The sequence below is a fragment of the Lepidochelys olivacea genome (assembly GCF_965140295.1).
Source record: "Lepidochelys olivacea isolate rLepOli2 genome assembly, chromosome: 1".
NCBI classification, from domain to species: domain Eukaryota; kingdom Metazoa; phylum Chordata; order Testudines; family Cheloniidae; genus Lepidochelys; species Lepidochelys olivacea.
Window position 1 is genome coordinate 64,439,084 of NC_140411.1, and position 19,080 is coordinate 64,458,163.

General features: G+C 36.9%; 1 protein-coding gene across 1 annotated transcript in view; it reads left to right on the forward strand.

Moving 5' to 3' along the window:
* Positions 1–19,080, forward strand: part of VWA8 (von Willebrand factor A domain containing 8) — a 291,052-nt gene that overhangs the window by 82,071 nt on the left and 189,901 nt on the right. Inside the window, exons 13-14 of the mRNA XM_084611928.1 lie at positions 10,206–10,366; positions 13,621–13,734. Of these exons, the coding sequence (XP_084468054.1) occupies positions 10,206–10,366; positions 13,621–13,734 (275 nt within the window). The remainder of the gene's footprint in view (positions 1–10,205; positions 10,367–13,620; positions 13,735–19,080) is intronic.

The following is a 19,080-nucleotide window of genomic DNA, read 5'->3' on the forward strand; positions in this document are numbered from 1 at the left end:
AAACCCAAGTTTTTCAATCTTCCCTTATCAGTCATGTTTTCTAGTCCTTTAATAATTTTTATTGCTCTCGTCTGGACTGTCTCCAATTTGAAATGTGGTTCCCAAAGCTGGACACAATACTTCAGTTGAGGCCTTATCAGTGTGGAGTAGAGTGGAAGAATTACTTCTCGTGTCTTGCTTACAGCACTCTTGCTGATACATCCCTGAATTATGTTCGCTCTTTTTTTTGGGGGGGGGGCAACAGTATTACATTGTTGACTCATATAGTAGATCACAGGCTAAATAACCCCAGATCTCTTTCTGTAATACTACTTCCTTGACAGTCCATTCCCATTTTGTATGTATCCCGTTTATCTTCATCCCCTTCATCTCCAACATTCAACAGTGTTTTACAGCCAGCAGCAGTCACTCTTCTTTGGCACAGGGACAGTATTGCCAACCGCAAGTATCAGGCCCCAAAACCATGAGATTGGCTTAAAAATCATGATATGTTAACAGAAAAGATGGACTTTTTATTTGTCTTCTGGTTTTTGAGCATTTAAAGTTTTGTTTTCAGGTTTCTTTCTGCAGCCATAAGGGCTAAGCATTTTTTTTTTATGGAAGCTGTGATTCTCATAATCATGTGGCTAAAAGAGTTGGGGCTTTAAGAAGAATGTCAAATATCACAAGACTCTTCATAACGTAAGAGGTGGTTGGCTGTCGAGCCTGGTTTCAGGCAACCTGGTGACCTCTCTACCTTCCTTCTCTGTGCTTCCCCTGCTGATGGCTGACCATGCTGGAGCCTCCAGGTGATAGCAGCTTGTATGTAGGTGAAGGGAGTGAGGGTGAGGAGGGACTTCCAAGCTTACACAGGGCTGTCAAAGTTGGCCAGTTTAAGAGGGCCTACCCACAATATTCCTTCCCAGAAGTGTTCTGCCTCTGCAGAAGCCATGTGTGGCAGCTTCTGAGGTCCTACTTTTTACCTATCACTGTTTCTTCTTGCTGGGGATCCCAGCTGTACTTTTTCCTTTTCTTCTCTCATTTCTCTTTATCTTCCTTCAGTTTTCCTCCTTTCTTTATCCGTGCATCTCTCTCTCTCTCTCTTTTTCCTTTCAGTACAGAGTGCCTGAGCCTCTGGCTGAGGAGTTGCTGCAGCTGGATTCCAGATGGTAGGTTGTAAGAGACTCCTGCCAGTGTAACAAGCGTGGGGGGAGGTTTTTTTTCCCTCCCAGTGGATGGGCCCCAGTGTGTTTCTTGCTCACAGGCCCTCTACCCCATCATGGCCCTGCTTGAGCTTGGAGAAGAGGAGAACCAATGACCTGCCAAGTGTCCCCCGTGGGAATGGAGGGGAGGAGGTGGGAGAAAAGGTCTCAGTAGTGTCTAATTTAAATTATCTTTTCAAATGACAGTGAAATAAAAAGAGAGAGCTTTTTTTTAATCTTATTCCAGAAATAATAAATCTCTCTTGAAATTGCTAAATTATAGCCAGCAAATCTCAAATTACAAACAGTAATTTTAAAAAGAATATTTGCTCCTGTTAGAATGGATATATGTGTTATTACATCCTGAAATCTATGTATTCTCAAATAGCTCACTGTTTGAGCACATTTGGTAAAGTAAAGAATCATTAGACAAGTAAATATTATTATAAAAAAGAAAAAGCAGCTCACGCAAACCCTGTCTGAAACTGAAATCTGGCATAGCTCTGCCTACGGACCATACTTAAATTTTAGATCTGTAACATAGAAAGGTTGACAGGAACATATTTGGAAGAATTTCAAATCCACAGCTGATGTCTGTTCTGAGTCTGACAAGTTATTCCCTGGTTACCATCTTTTGTCATTTTCTGTCATATAATTCTGCAGGATAGAAAATGACTGTGGGGTATTTCTCTCAGTTAAGGTTTGATTCCCCTTTCCCCCCCACTGTCTTTTTCTTGTCTCTAAAAACAGGCCTTAAATAAAAGAATATGAAAAATATATCTTCCTTCAGAAGGAAGGTATTGAGAATCATCTGAATGGCTCTCCTTTGAATGAGACATAAGTCAAAATCAACCTGTGGCACATCAACATCTTCAGGGCATTCCATATATTCAGGCATGCCAGTCAAAGGAATATGATGGGAGAAGACTTCCAGCATTGACCAATATCTGAATAAAACTAAAAACACTAAACTATAGAAAAACATTTCCTGAAGAAATATTTTTCTACAAAATACTATTGGTTTAGTTCTATTCACATTTATATGTGAGTGTTTAAGTGATGAATAGATCAACCTGTCTCTTCCAGTATTTACCTCAGGATTATATGATGAGGTTCAAACTCCTCTGAAGATGGTTATTGTGCACATCATTTCCCCTTCCTGTACAATTTTTCACTTTCAATGGGCTTATCTAGTATATACTTCCCAGGGGATTGGTCTTCTTTCTCTGCAGGATGGCTCAGAGTTTGATACGAGAACAGGCTGAGAATTTCAGCTAACTGGTATCAAGGGAATATGTGCTCTTTGCCGCTTGACAAATGAACCCACTCATGACAGATGAACCCTGACCCTTGTTATATACTAAGGGAAATCTTCATTATTTGTGTACACAATGTCAGGGTATTTACTCATCGCCGGTATAGGAAGCCAGTTGGTCTTGGAAACTTAGGAATGTGGCTACAAATACCAGTGATTCAGGCAAAGTTTTTTCCAGGCCCCACCTCTAACCTGTATGGATCTGCAGAAAGGTAGTTAAGGACTTCCCATTTGGGGGCCCATGACAGATAAAGCTGAAAATCATAGAATATCAGGGTTGGAAGGGACCTCAGGAAGTCACTTGAACAAATGAACTCAGTCCCTTTATAAAATAGCTTAAACTTTCACTTTCAAAAGGGTATCTATGATGCCTATGCAAAAGGACCTGATCCAACTCCCACGGAAGTGAATGGGAGTCTTTCCATTGATTTCAGTGGGAGTTGGATCAGATTCTAAGGAAAGAGAGTTTACAAAGACATTTCTTTGACTTTTAGGAATTATAAAGCTATATTTAGGTGATATTAATAACTTTTATAAACTTGTTATTCAGTGTGTATATATATATGTCTGCCAGAATAGAGAGAGTTTTTTTCTGCATAAAATAATTTTTAAAACATATACTAGTGTTTTTATATAACATCAACAATTTTATTATAGAAATAACATAAAATCAAGACAAGATTAATGTAAAGGATCAGAACCATTAAAACACAAATTGTATCTAATCTTTCCAAGCCTAACCATAATTACATCTCCAAAATACGTATCCAGTTTTGACTGGAAATTACTAAGAACTTGAAACACCCTAGGGATAAACTAGAAAAAAAAGTAGGACATATCTGGTTTCTACAAAAAATTAAATTCATGATATTAAGTAATTAGCATTGGATATCAATATCATAATTTAATCTGATACTAGAACAAATATTAACGACATGCATTCATTCAATAACTAGGCAATATAGAATTTAATATTTAGTTTCACCTTTTTGGGTCAGGAAAAAAAGTCTTTGTGACTTCTTTAAGAGGCCAAAATCTCTTACTATAATCCTAATCCTAAAATTCAATAAATTTTTGTGTCTTCATAGTCAATTATAATTTAGCAAGTAATAATATAGGCACAGAAATATGCAATGAAGTAAACTTCAGCTGAAGAAATAACAACATTTTTCCCCTCTTCAGGCTTAACTCAATAGCCTTCAGGAGAAAGTTCTGGGAAGAAATTAAATTTTCCACAATTTATTTCCTAAAATATCTCCAGAAAGAAAGTAAAAAAAAAAAAAAAAGAGAGAGAGAGGGGGGGGGAGGGAGCATGTTTTTTCTTAGTGAACTTTGCATGGCTCTCAAGGGTCTAATGAAAATAACAGTATTATGTCCCTTACATCTCACTCCCCTTTAGCAACTATGGCAATAGAAGCATCCCAGTTAACCAGTTTCCATTGCTTCGCCAACAGTTATCATTTTCTTCGCAGTTCAGAGGCTAGAGAGTCTAGGTTTCTTACTTTTGATGCCAGGTTAGATTCACATTCTGCTAAGATTTCTCAAACAGAAAATAGGAATGAAGAAGGTAGTAGAGAAAATTTTGAGATCACGTAACAACAAATGGCTGGGTTAGTGAAAGACACACCTTAGTTTTAAAAAAAAGTATTAAAATGCTTATGAACGATAATTATTTTCTAGAAAAAAAAATCAAAGTGCGAATTTGTGTTAAAGCTACTACTATTTGGATATTAGATTTTTTTGGAACATCTGCAAGGGAGGAATGTTTTAAGTTTTTTTGTTGTTGTTTGCTTTTTATTTTTTTTAAGTAATTTAGACTAATATTTCCCAAACTGTTGTCCACAGGAAAGAGCTGGCTGGTCATATGGTACTTAGGCTGCTGCTTCTCCTCATTTCCAGTTGCTTAAGTGCATTCAAAGACAACTAAAAATAAATTAAATACTTTCCTAAAATTACTTTCCCATGTAAGCAATTGCTGTAGTTGCTACAGGGATTTTATGCAATCAGAAATGGGAGAAAAGGTGGTATATGAGAACAAAATGGGAGAGGAAGGCCTCCATGAGACAATCTCTGCATTAAGATTTTGGGAACCACTGTGATAGATTATTTGGATCCTCTTCTTTTGATTTAAAAGGTTTTCAGAATCCTCAGTGAAAGTTCTTTCTATGTGACATTCACACTATAAGAGTAGTTGTCAAATCACTTTTAGACAGAGAAAGAGTAATGAAGCAAGTATGAAGAATAAATTGAAATATCTGGTGTAACATAAAACAAAAAAAATCAAAGAATTAACCTCCTCAAAACACAATGAAAGCTTGAGTCTAAAGGGACTTAAGTCCAAAGGGAAATGAAATAACCTTTCTGTCTTATAACCGAATCAGACTTTACAAGGACTTGGCTCAAAACAGGAAAAAAAATTAAAAATGCAGTTGTTTGTCAACTTCAGAGTGAGAGAATATGAAATATATTACTAGTGTAATATTTAAATAAGTAATCAAGGTTAATTAAATACTAATAAAGAAATCTTTGGTCAAAAAACTAATAACTTTAACCGCGGCACAGAAATTGAATAATTGAGAGAATTGGTAACAAGATAGTTTTTCATCTCTACATAACCAGATAAAATCCAATTCAAGTCATTTAGAATATGATGTGAAGTTTGATTTTATTTCTGAATTACACTTTATTGCATTCTGCTCTTCTGATTTTCTATCTTCAGCAAATTTAGGTTTTCCGTTTGGGCTCTTGGTATCTGTCTTTGTTTGCTTTCAACATCAGTCTTAGCTTAATGAATTCATACTACGCACAGTTAATTTCATTCCCAAAGAGGAGTCAGGTATAAAGCGAAATTTAATTTAATTTTGAATTATAGTACATTCTCCTGTGCAGCATTTATTAACTACAGAATGTATAGAGAATTTCTGAAATAAGTGGCAGTTCAAGGGCACAGAAATATTTTTGGTATATTTTCCTTTGTTTTGATAAAGATATGTTTCTCATTCTGTGTGTAGACTGAGTATTTCAGTAGTAAAGCAAAATGGTGGATAAGTACAACAGTAAAAAGATGTGTTGTTTTTATGGTACTGACGGTGAAACCTTAAGTTACATATCCGTGGATGCCTCAAAGGAACAAGACTTTGTCCTGTTATTTTAAGACTGTTAAGGAAATGCAGAAAGAGGAAATGATCCAGGCTATATGATGTAATTTATTCTATTTTCATTGTTTAAAGTTCAAAGGATTTACCGCTGTAAGAAGAATGTATGCAAAAGCGGCAACTGCAGCAACAAATATTTTTCCCACCTCTGATTTTTAGGCCAAATGCTGTTCACTGCAAACAACCAAACAGGGTGGATTTGATTTAAATCATGATTTAAATCACTAGTCAGGAAGACTCATTTTAATTATGGATCTCTACATAAAAGTGCATTCTTGTTGGTTACCACCAACCTGAAGATCCTGCATGTTCAGACATGTTCCTTTCATCATCTTCAGTGCAGCTTCCTCCTGAGAAAGAACACTTCTCGTTATGTTGTTTCATTCGGGAAACCAGGCCTTGCACTTCTTTGTTGCACTGTTTGCATTTTGCAAGCATGCCTGTCTTACCCACAGGTAGAGGAACTTTATTAAAATATTCCCAAACTGGGTCTCTTTTATGGCCTGCTGCGATTATAGGTTTTCCCTTCTAGTGAGAGAATGGTATGGTAGATCTCAAATCAATGAAGGCTACACTCAGAAAGACCTCAAGACTTCTGGAATATGCTGTTCAAACAGTTTCACTTTTGTTTCTGCTGCCTGTCCCTTCTGTCTCACATTTATCTCCAGACTTCTTGTCCTTGTCAAGATCTATTCTGTCCCCAACAATCTTCTATTCATTGAACTTTTTGAAACTTTGCACTTTTAGAGAGAGGTAAGGGATTGACTCTGTCTACACAAATTTGCAGAGGGTTGAGGTCTGTTATTTTATTTATTTATTTATTTTAAAACATTTTTGCTGTTAACAAGCATGTTATCTCTGGAGACACAAAGCCACAGTTTGAGAATTGCAAAACTAAGCATCTCTGATGGTATCTTCTAGACTGAACACTGAGTCCAGTTGGGTAGATAGAAAAATTAACCTAAATAATCTATATAGAAGGCCCTGGAACCCCATAAGATTGGGTCCCTAATCCATTAACTGTTGGAACTCATTTACAAAACTTTTCTTAAATATTACATGAATATATTGTCTCATACTGTAGAATTAGAATTTATAATCCCTATTCCATGATGAGATATCTTTGAGCTATAATATATCTTCATTAAAACTATCTTTAGATAGGTTTTTTCCTCAGAAAGCATTTTATCAAAAAAACCAGATTTAAATTAAAAAAATCAGATTTTTTTGATTTAAAATAAATAATCATTGATTTTTATCCATCCTGCCACCAAAGTTACGGGGCTATGCCCTGGTTAGATCTTCTGCAGTCTAAACAGGAGGAAGGAATTCATCTTCCAGGCCACATGGTGGCCACTACGATTTCCTCTATAGCAACAGGGAGTACCTCCTATGAGGGAACCCACGAAGAATATATATGTAGTGGTTGATATGCTGGCCCCCTCCTCTGATTTGCTGTTGCTTTGTCTACAAAAGTAACTTCTATGCTGAGGTGCAGCGCCCATATGGAACTCTACTCCATTTTGTTTGGGGGCTCTTGGTCCCTCTATTGCTTTACCTTCTCTTCCCCCTCTTAAATATCTCAGTTGTGTTTTATTTTTCTGGGTCTTAGAAATTAACAGAATTTTGTACCCGTGTTCCACATCAGTGAAATCAGTACCTGATTTAATTATAATTTCTGCAGAGTCTTACAACTGAGTGTCTTCAGATGATGCCAGGTCACAATTGCTGCTCCATTCTATACTCAAAGCTCTATAGTTTTCAAATACATATATTGCATACAACAAAAATTCCATTTAAATTGCTTTTAAAAGTTCCCCTTTTGTTGGAGTATTGAAAAGGCAATGTTAATGTGTATAGAAACTAAAATTTTATTTAAAACAAAGATTTCTTGCCTAAATACATTTGGGTATTTGCCACTTAAAAAAACAAAATGTAGTACTTGCAAATGAAATCAAGCTCTGATAGATCAGTATAATATAGTTTAAATTAGGGCAGTCAATTAATTGCAGTTAACTCATGAGATTAACTCAAAAAATTAATTGTGATTAATTGCAGTTTTAATCGCACTGTTAAACAATAGAATACCAATTGAAATTTATTAAATATTTTTGGATGTTTTTCTACATTTTCCAATATATTGATTTCTATTACAACACAGTATACAAAGTAGGCAGTGCTCACTTTATGTTGTTGTTTTTTATTACAAATATTTGCACTGTAAAAATGGCAAACAAAAGAAATAGTATTATTCAATTCACCAGTAAGTACTGTACAAGTACTGTAGTGCAATCTCTTTATGGTGAAAGAGCAACTTACAAATGTAGATATTTTTGTTATATAACTGCACTTAAAAACAAAACAATGCAAAACTTTAGAGCATACAAGTCCACTCAGTCGTATTTCTTGTTCAGCCAATCACTAAGACAAACAATTTTTTTTACTTTTATGGGAGATAATGCTACACACTTCTTATTTACAGTGTCACCTAAAAGTGAGAACAGGCATTCACATGGCACTTTTGTAGCTGGCATTGCAAGGTATTTCCGTACCAGATATGCTAAACATTTGTATGCCCCTTCATGCTTCGGCCACCATTCCAGGGGACATGCTTCCATGCTGATGATGCTCATTAAATAAATAATGCTGTCAGGGTTCCTTCCCCACTCTGAACTCTAGGGTACAGATGTGGGGACCCTCATGAAAGACCCCCTAAGCTTATTCTTACCAGTTTAGTTTAAAAACTTCTTCAAGGTACAAACTTTGCCTTGTCCTTGAACAGTATGCTGCCACCACCAAGCATTTTAAACAAAGAACAGGGAAAGAGACCACTTGGAGACGTCTTCCCCCAAAATGTCCCCCCAAGGCCTACACACCCCCTTTCCTGGGGAGGCTTGAGAATAATATCCTAACAAATTTGTTACAAAATCATCAAAGACCCAAACCCTAGATCTTGGAACAATGGAAAAATCAGTCAGGTTCTTAAAAAAAGAATTTTATTAAAAAAAAAAAAAGGTAAAAATAATCTCTGTAAAATCAGGATAGAAAATACTTTACAGGGTATTCAGATTCAAAACACAGAGGATCCCCCTCTGGGCAAAACCTTAAAGTTACAGAAAACAGGAATAAACCTCCCTCTTAACACAGGGAAAATCCACATAAAATAAAAGATAAACTAATCCGCCTTGCCTGGTTTACCTATACTGGTTGCAATATTGGAGACTTGGATTAGGATGGGTTGGAGAAAATGGATTTCTGTCTGGCCTCTCTCAGTCCCAAGAGAGAACAACCACATAAACATAGAGCACAAAACAAAAGCCTCCCCCCCCCCCCCCACCGCCCTGAAGATTTGAAAGTATCTTGTTCCCTTATTGGTCCTTTGGGTCAGGTGCCAGCCAGGTTAGCTGAGCTCCTTAACCCTTCACAGGTAACAGGATGTTGCCTCTGGCCAGGAGGGATTTTATAGCACTGTATACAGAAAGGTGGTTACCTTCCCTTTATATTTATGACAAATGCATTAATTAAATTTGTGGCCGAACTCCTTGGGGGAGAATTGTATGTCTCCTACTCTGTTTTACCTGCATTCTGCCATATATATTTCATGTTATAGCAGTCTCGGATAATGACCCAGCACATGTTGTTTCTTTTAACAACACTTCCAGTGCAGATTTGACAAAATGCAAAGAAGGTACCAATGTGAGATTTCTAAAAATAGCTACAGCACTCGATCCAAGGTTTAAGAATCTGAAGTGCCTTTCAAAATCTGAGCAGGACGTGGTGGAGAGCATGCTTTCAGAAGTTTTAAAAGAGCAACACTCTGATGTGGAAACTACAGAACCTAAACCACCAAAAAAGAAAAGCAACCTTCTGCTGATGGCATCTGACTCAGATGATGAAAATGAACATGCGTCGGTCCACACTGCTTTGGATGATTATCGAGCAGAACCCATTATCAGCATGGACACATGTCCTCTGGAGTGGTGGTTGAAGCATGAAGGGACATATGAATCTTTAGCGCATCTGGCACATAAATATCTTGTGATGCCAGCTACAACAGTGCCCATGTGAACCCCTGTTCACACTTCCAGGTGACATTGTAAACAAGAAGTGAGCAGCATTATCTCCTGAAAATATAAACAAACTTGTTTGGCTGAACAAGAAGTAGGACTGAGTGGACTTGTAGGCTCTATAATTTTACATTGTTTTGTTTTTGAATGCAGTTATTTTTTTGTACATAATTCTACATTTGTAAGTTCAACTTTCATGATAAAGAGATTGCACTACAGTACTTGTATTAGGTGAACTGAAAAATCCTGTTACTTTTGTTTTTTACAGTCAAATATTTGTAATAAAAATAAATATAAAGTGAGCCCTGTACACTTTATATTCTGCGTTGTAACTGAAATCAATAGATTTGAAAATGTAGAAAATATCCAAAACTGTTCACATCAATGGTATTCTATTATTGTTTAACGGTGCGATTAATTGTGATTAATTTTTTAATCGTTTGACAACCCTATTTAAATGCATTCTTTTGATAATTGTTACTCATAGGATATGACAGCTCGAGATTTGGTGCAGCAAAGGTATACTCTTCCAAATGGAGACACTGCTTGGAGACCATCTCCACTTGTTACTGCTGCCTTGGATGGGAAGCTTGTTATTCTTGATGGTATTCATCGCGTCAACTCTGGCACCCTAGCTGTACTACAGAGGTCGGTATGGGAACCCTGTTAAGCAGAGTGTTTGAGACTTGTTCATTCAGGACATTCATGCTCAGAAGCTGTGTCCTGTTTGCAAATACACAGCTGTGCAACTCCAGGTATATTTTAAAATTGCAGTCAAGGTATTGGATTTTTACAGAATACATTATGTTGGGACCTCAGATATGGAGAGCAGCAGCAAGCCATGAGTGTGTTATGTAAACCTTTATTAATATTGGCAATTGCAGCTGTTTGTTCATGCTGTACTCTAACTGAATTAGAAAATGTAGTAGTTTCTATCCTAGTGAAAACTATGAGGCCTAAACATTAATAAGTTAATATTTATTAAGTAGTAAAGACATTATAAATAGTATTTGAAAATGCATTCTGCTTCTAATAAATGACTGATTAATTATACTCACTCTGAAAAATGCTTTTTTGGAATTGTTTACTAAATTGATTAAAGGAATCTGAAAAAGGGGGTGAACAGTGAGGTGGCAAAATTTGCAATGATACAAAATTACTCAAGGCAGTTGAGTCCAAATCTGACTGCTAGAGTTACAAAGGGATCTCACTAAACTGGTTAACTGGATGACAAAGTGACAGATGAAATTCAGTGTTGCTAAATGCAAAATTATACAAATTGGAAAATATAATTTCAGCTATACAAACGAAATGATGGAGTCTAACTTGGCTATTACCACTCAAGAAAGAGATGTTGGAGTCATTGTGGATAGTTCTCTGAAAACAGTCAAAAAAGCTAACAGAATGTTAGGAACCATTAGGAAAGGGATAGATAATAAGTCAGAACATATCATAATGTCACTATATATATCCATCATAAACCTACACCTTGAATACAGTGTGCAGTTCTGGTCACCTCATCTCAAAAAAGATGTATTAGAATTGGAAAAGGTGCAGAGAAGGACAATGAAAATGTTTAGGGGGATAGAACAGCTTCCATACGAGGACATATTAAAAAGATTAGGGGTCACCCAATGGAAATTAATGGGCAACAAGTTTAAAACAAACAAAAGGAAGTATTTTTTCGTCCAACACACAGTCAACCTGTGGAACTCACTGCCAGAGGATGTTGTGAAGACCAAAGGTATAACTCAGTTAAAAAAAGAATTGGATAAATTCATGGAGGATAGGTCCATCAATGGCTATTAGCCAAGATAGTCAGGGATACAGCGCCATGCTCTGGGTATCCCTAAATCTGTGCCAGAAGCAACTGACACTAGCCACTGTCAGAGACCGGATATTGAGCTATATAGATCATTGGTCTGACCATTCTTATGTTCTTATGAATTAAAAACAAAAATCCTAAAAGTTACACATAATAATGTAAACTGTATTATTAGTAAATAATTACTACTCATATAGGGCCAGATTTTGACACGTGTTCATGTTGAATAGTAATACCCTTCTCCGTGAGTGATCACATTAATGGGGCCACTTGTGTAGGAAAGTGCTAATCAGGAGTAAGGAGGTACCAGAGTCTGCCCCATAATAAAGAGCCCAAAACTGCCCGTAGAAATGAAAATTTTCTTTTTACTTGGAACAAGTAAAAATATCACTTTTGAGTATACCTATCTTCAGTTCTTTTTGGTTTGCACCTCATAACATGTTATCACCTTTTAAGTTTTATTCCAAATAAGACTTTCATCATTGACTTACATATTTGATACAAATATATGACAGCATTTGTAGTGCATAAACTAGAAAATTCAGTTAACATCTGAACTTTCTGAAAACCTAATAATCTCTTCTGATCTTCAGTTTTTTATTAGATACCAAGGTGATCTTTGCATTAGACATAGCTAGCCCATTTTATTTTCAAACTGTATTTGTACCGTAATATGTAATTAGGAAGATGGCAGTTCCAAATTGCTATTGGTCAACCTGTCAGTTTCACTATAGTTTGATAAATATGAAAAGTGCTTCCTTTGCTTTCTGTTCCTCTTTATTTTTTCTTTGACTGAAGTGATCTGAAAAAGAAAAACCGTGCATTTGTGCTCTTTTTTGCCTCTTTATTATGTGTTGGTCAAAGACCTGAATAGTTTTTCTCTCTCTTTTTTCACACCTCCAAAAATATTCTGCTTGTTTTGTTTTTTGTTGAAATAACAGGAATGCCAAGTCTTGTCTTCCCTTTTTTGTTGTTGGTGCACTTCTTGGATGGCTCTGAAATGTGTATAGGGAGTTGTTAGAGACAAGATGGGTGAGGTAGTTTCTTTAATTGAACAGAATTCTGTTAATGAGAGAGACAAGCTTTTGAGTCACACCGAGCTCTTCTTCAGGTCTGTGTGGCTCAAAAGCTTGTCTCTCTCACGAACAGAAGTTGGTCCAATAAAAGATATTACCTCTGCCACCTTGTCTCTCTAATATCCTGGTGCTGACATGGCTAAAACTACACTGCAAATAGGGAGATTTGTCAGCCCATTGCTAATGGGGAAGTGGTGTTGAATCCTTAACAGAAAGAGCTTTTCACCCAAGTTTTGTAGTTACATAGCTGTTAGCAAAACCAACAGTCTAAATAAAAATAATTTCCTCTCTTTCAACTCGGTTTCACTTCCCTGGTACCTGTGCTATCATACTCCCTGTTAGTTCTCCATTCATCCAAAGAGTCTTCAAAGTAGACAAGACCTGAAGTTCTAATATAAAAACTTAAGCAGAACCCCATCTATAAGAATAAACAGACTTGAAAAGACCTTTCATGCCTTCTTCACACATTACAAAAAAAGGAGGACAAGATAGTGCAGGGCTGGGCATAAGTCCATTTTTTTTCTCTTGTGCATTTTGTTCACCTCTGATTCTTTTCATTTTCACTAACAGAATATATATCAGTTAAGATGACTCCTAAAATGTATTGCTTCTAGGAGCAAAATAGGAGTATAGCACTGTGTGCCAGTTGGACAAAAATATTCTGAATTTCGTGCCATACACAGTGAGAGTATAATAGAAAGTCTTCATATATGGTCTTCAGTGGTTTGTTTATCTCTGAAAAAAAATTCTGTCATAAATGGTGTTCTGTACTTACAGAAAATAGTTGAAGTTCTTTCTTGAGCTTGCCATTTAACTGGTATTTTTCTCATCACCAGGTCCTTCACTGAAAGATATAGGTCTCAACTTTTGTTAATAACTCAGGCATTGAAATTAAGACTTCTTGGGTAGAATTCCTCATTAAAGTAACATTGGTTGAGATAACTGTAAAAACTAAGGCAATTAAATACTAGATTTTTGTTCTCTTTTGAATTCCCGAATAGGCTAATCCATGACAGAGAACTGACCCTTTATGATGGCACCAGATTACTAAGAGAAGATAGGTATCAAAGTTTAAAAGACGAACTGCAGCTCTCCGATAGGGAACTACAACAGAGGTAATTTGTTAGACGCTAACATGGTATTCAAAGTAGTTTGTATGTGATTCAGGTTGTAAAGAGTCTTCTATTTTATTGCTTGATGTTACTAAGGTTTCTTGCAAGATGCTTGTTTTTTAAATCAGTAATAGAATCTGTTTTTAATACTGCTATCCTCAGTACTTTTTGTGTTAGCATGAGAAGAAAAATCTTAAAAGAGAAACTTAGAGCACTTAAAATATCCTAGCTGAAAGAAACAATATAAATACATAAAAGTTTAGACACATAAGGTATGTCTACACAGCAAAGAAAAATCTGCAGCTGGCCTATGCCAGCCAACTCCGGCTCACAGAGCTCAGGCTGCAGGGCTGTATTATTGCTGTGTAGACTGCCAGGCTTAGGTTGGAGCCCTAGACTCTAGGACCCTGTGGGGTAGGAAGGTCCCAGAGCTTGGGTTCCAGCCCAAGCCCAAATGTCTACACAGCAGTGAAACACCCCCGCTGTCTGAGCACCATGAGCCCAAGTTGGCTGGACTGGGCCAGCTGAAGGTTCTTCTTTGCTGTGTAGACATATGCATGGATGCACTGCATTGTTTTGAAGCATTTTATTAAGAGACATTGAGAGTTAAACAAAAAAAAGTTGAATGTTATAATTATTTCTTCCAATAGATTAGCTAGAAAACTGGTATGTAATTTAGAATTAACATGAGGCAGGAAATCCTAAGGATGGGTTGGTGCCTGTCATGCTTATTCTTCTTGCTTTTTGACTTCCAGTTGTCTGCTAGAAATATTCTCTGTGTTGAAATATTTCAAGTCCTTTGATCGCCAGACAGATACACAGTCATTGTACTGACTGATTTCAGTTAATTGCCAGGATTCTGTTTTGTATTACTCAAAACAAATATAATTTAATATGTAATAATATCTTCCATAAATTCTGAAGAGATGAAACTGTTATTCTTAGATGACACTACAGTTTAAATAATGTGGTTTTTATACTACTAATATTGTGATAAATAAAAATTCTTGTTTTACAGGGACCAAGAGCAATAGCTGATTTTTACAATATACAAGTCATTATGGTTTGCCTCTAATTAGAACAGAGTCTTGTGCAGGAAAATAAACATGAGGGATTGTATGTCAACTATATAATGGGTACAATTGCATGGGTCTTTTGTATAATATAATATTTGGATTCTGAAGTAAAATACAAAAAAGCTTCTATTCTTCTCTATATTTCCTTATAACTTTTACCTCAATAATAAGGTGACTCTCTGTAGTAAATTAGGTGAAATAAAACACGTCTTCTGTACTGGGAAAGTAAGTTGATACTACTTTTCTTGGTTGTCCAGTTAGAGCCTGCACTATATGAATGTTAAAACTGAATTCCTATTTTTAATTAAACCTGTTTGGTCAGTTGATATAAGACATGGGAGAACAGACTCCAACCAGTGATCCAAAACTTTTGCAAAAATTCTCAAATTAATTGAGGAGATTGGATGATATGGGGCAAATTCCTTAGGGTTTTCCCTTTTTAAGAATGAAAAGAATGGAGGCATTTTTAGACCTTTAGACCTTTAAACCTTTAGAGGCACTCAATCGGAATGCCCGAAGGGTCGGTCCTGGGGCTGGTTTTGTTAAAAATCTTCATTAACTATCTGGAGGATGGCGTGGACTGTACTCTCAGCAAGTTTGCAGATGACACTAAATTGGGAGGAGTGGTAGATATGTTGGAGGGTCGGGATAGGATACAAAGGGACCTAGATAAATTAGAGGATTGAGCCAAAAGAAATCTGATGAGGTTCAACAAGGACAAGTGCAGAGTCCTGCACTTAGGACGGAAGAATCCCATGCACTGCTACAAACTAGGGACCGAATGGCTCGGCAGCAGTTCTGCAGAAAAGGACCTAGGGGTTACACTGGATGAGAAGCTGGATATGAGTCAACAGTGTGCCCTTGTTGCCAAGAAGGCTAACGGCATTTTGGGCTGTATAAGTAGGGGCATTGCCAGCAGATCGATGGACGTGATCATTCCCCTCTATTCGACATTGGTGAGGCCTCATCTGGAGTACTGTGTCCAGTTTTGGGCCCCACACTACAAGAAGGATGTGGAAAAATTGGAAAGCATCCAGCGGAGGGCAACAAAAATGATTAGGGGACTGAAACACACTACTTTTGTGGAGAGGCTGAGGGAACTGGGATTGTTTAGTCTGCAGAAGAGAAGAATGAGGGGGGATTTGATAGCTGCTTTTAACTACCGGAAAGGGGGTTCCAAAGAGGATGGATCTAGACTGTTCTCAGCGGTAGCAGATGACAGAACAAGGAGTAATGGTGTCAAGTTGCAGTGGGGGAGGTTTAGGTTGGATATTAGGAAAAACAGTTCCACTAGGAGGGTGGTGAAGCACTGGAATGTGTTAGCTAGGGAGGTGGTGGAATCTCCTTCTTTAGAAGTTTTTAAGGTCAGACTTGACAAAGCCCTGGCTGGGATGATTTAGTTTTTAGCAGGGGATTGGTCCTGCTTTGAACAGGGGGTTGGACTAGATGACCTCCTGAGGTCCCTTCCAACCCTGATATTCTATGAATTGTAGAAGGTATCCTCTTCTAAAGAAGCAAGAAACATTTTAACAAATCTTTCAAGTGATCTTTCCATCTGTAAAAGGATTAATAGTAAAGTAAACGTAATGGGAAAGATTATACCTGCATTCTTTTAGTTAGTTTAATTAACCACTAACATATTTTTTAAATCTGGGCACGTATTCAATAATAGGAACACAGATGCTCACCCAGAGTAAATCTGTGGTATTTTAGATACTGTATAACCCAACGCTTAATGAAAATTTCCAAAGCTGATAAGATGATTCTTCTGACAGAATAACAGCTGCTTTATTTTAACATCACTTTATTTTATTTTTAGAGGGGAGGGTGGAGGAGAAAGGAGAATTACACAGGCTGTATTATGACCCAGAGAAATTACATGTGTTCCTGAGAGTTGAACATTTTTAATTAAGAAGAGGTAGAATTTGAAGGATTGAGTGGGGGTGGTGGCATGTTATTTGTTTAGTTTACAAAAATCAAATGAAATAATATTACAGTGACTTCTGGTTTTTTAAGCTAAAAATCATAGTTTTATTCTTGAATTAAAATTTTTGGAGGATGTATGTTAAAGCTGATAACTTCTCTAAGCGCTAATAAAATATATTTCTGACTCAAAAGATCTTACACGTGCCATCAGTTACATTTTCGCTTGATGTTCCACCACGTTACTACTTCCATAGTCTGCACTAATTTTTTTAAACAAGGTTTACACGCCACGCCACGCAGAGTCCTCTGGCAGACATGACAAGAGCTCAAGCAGCTGATTTGCGGTTCTGGGGATGGAGGATACTCATTGGCCAGTTGAAGGCCTTTTATCTATGAGCTAGCTAGCCGCCTGCATTGCAAATTGTTTCTACTGGCCTTCTCTTTAGCCAGTTGTGCTGTGTTATTACTAAACAGTCCAGGTACAATGGCATCAGGTCACATGGGGAAATTTTATTTTGTAGATTATGGATAATGGGAGAAGAAATCTATGCTGGCGATGAGGAAGGGACTTAAAAAGACTCTCTACGTATAGAGAAATTGTTGCTGCACAGTATTAGCTATTAATAGAATTGTATGATTCACTATGTTGAATTAGTTCTGCGTGAAGAAATGCAGTTACTTAAAATTGATTCAGAATGTATATCCAGGCTTTTTGTGTAGAATTTTCCTACATAAGCATTTGCTGAGGCAGATATTGTGAAGGTGGCATTCCATAACTATAAATACAGTTGGAAGACATAGGGCAAAGCACTAGCTTCTCTATGAAACAGTATTTTAACCTGTTCAGATGGTTTTTTGTTTTGTTTTGTTTTTAGACTTTTCCACATATTAAGCATTTACTATAGTAAACAGGCAGCTAGTAGAGAAAAATATAGAAATGTTTATATAATCAGATTTGCTTCAAAAGCTGAAAGGAGCCGATTATAATGCATGGGTGGGTATTCTTAACACCCTTAAGGCAGTGAATTACTGTCCATGTGAGTAGGCTGAAAGAGAGCACATACAGCATATGAGACAAATATAAGCAATGTGGCAGAAGGTGAATTTTGTAGACAATAGAAGCTCCAATATGTTAAATTTTAACTGAATATATTCACCACCCTTTAGTTCTGAGTTGTTTATTTTCACTTCTTTTTGTTTGGTCATTCAGTTTTAGTGTGTTTGAACATATACTAAAGCAGTCAGTTAATTAAAAAACACAATAATCCAAGCCAGTGTGTTATACTTTGCAAAAAAGGAAACAGATGCTTGATAACTTTTGATTCTGGCAGGGATAAGTGATGGAATATTTGAAAAGATGCAGCATAGTTTTTCCCTTTAATTTAAATATATGTCCTCTATCTTAAACACCTTTAAATTATAGTTATTGTTAAATTTTGTTGTCAATACGTGAATTACATAAATATTTCATATGCAAACACCTGACCTTCTGACACACAATTATACTCTTGTGTGGCGATAATAATTTGTAAACGATCGCCACTCCTACATTTGTTCTCATTTTGTTTGCAGTAGTAAATGATGGTTTGTGAAACTGGAGAAGAGGAAAAGACAAATAAATGAAAAGTTTATGTGCGGCAGCAAGGGAATGCTCTTTGTGTGCCAAAGACAAGAAATCAGTCTTTAGCATTGTACTGGTGAGGCTGCATTCTCTGTTTGACCTTCAGTGAGGTTATTTTCTGTAAGGGCTTATCTACACTTATGGGGGGATCGATGAGTGGCGATTAATGAATTGGCAGTCTATTTAGTGGGTCTAGTGAAGACCTGCTAAATTGATCGCAGATTGCTTTCCTGTCGACTCCTGTACTCTACTGGATCGAGAAGAGTAGGAGGAGCATCTCCCGTCGACATCGCATAGTGTGGACTCCACAGTAAATAGGTCTAAGTTACGTCAATTTGAGTTATGCTATTCACGTAACTCAAATTGTGTAGCTTGGATCAAATTTCCCCAGTAGTGTAGACAAGTCCTAAGATTCTTCTTACCCCTGGGTGCAGCGAAATAGGGTCTGATGATCTCCCCTACTTGTCTGACCTACAGATTGAACAGGCAAGAGGAAAGGATGAAGATGTCTGGTACTCAACATTAATAAAGTATTGCCAGTCCCTCCAGCCAATTTTATTCTAGGTCTTAGTGTGTTAGGCTTTGCAGTTACTTACATGGCTTCTGTCTGCAGAGTGATCAAATATGGCATAGACTTAATAAACATAGCTCCACAAAGAAACAGTGGCTATGATTGTTTCGAGCCTGATCCTGCAGGGTACTGAACAACCTCATCTCCAGTTGACA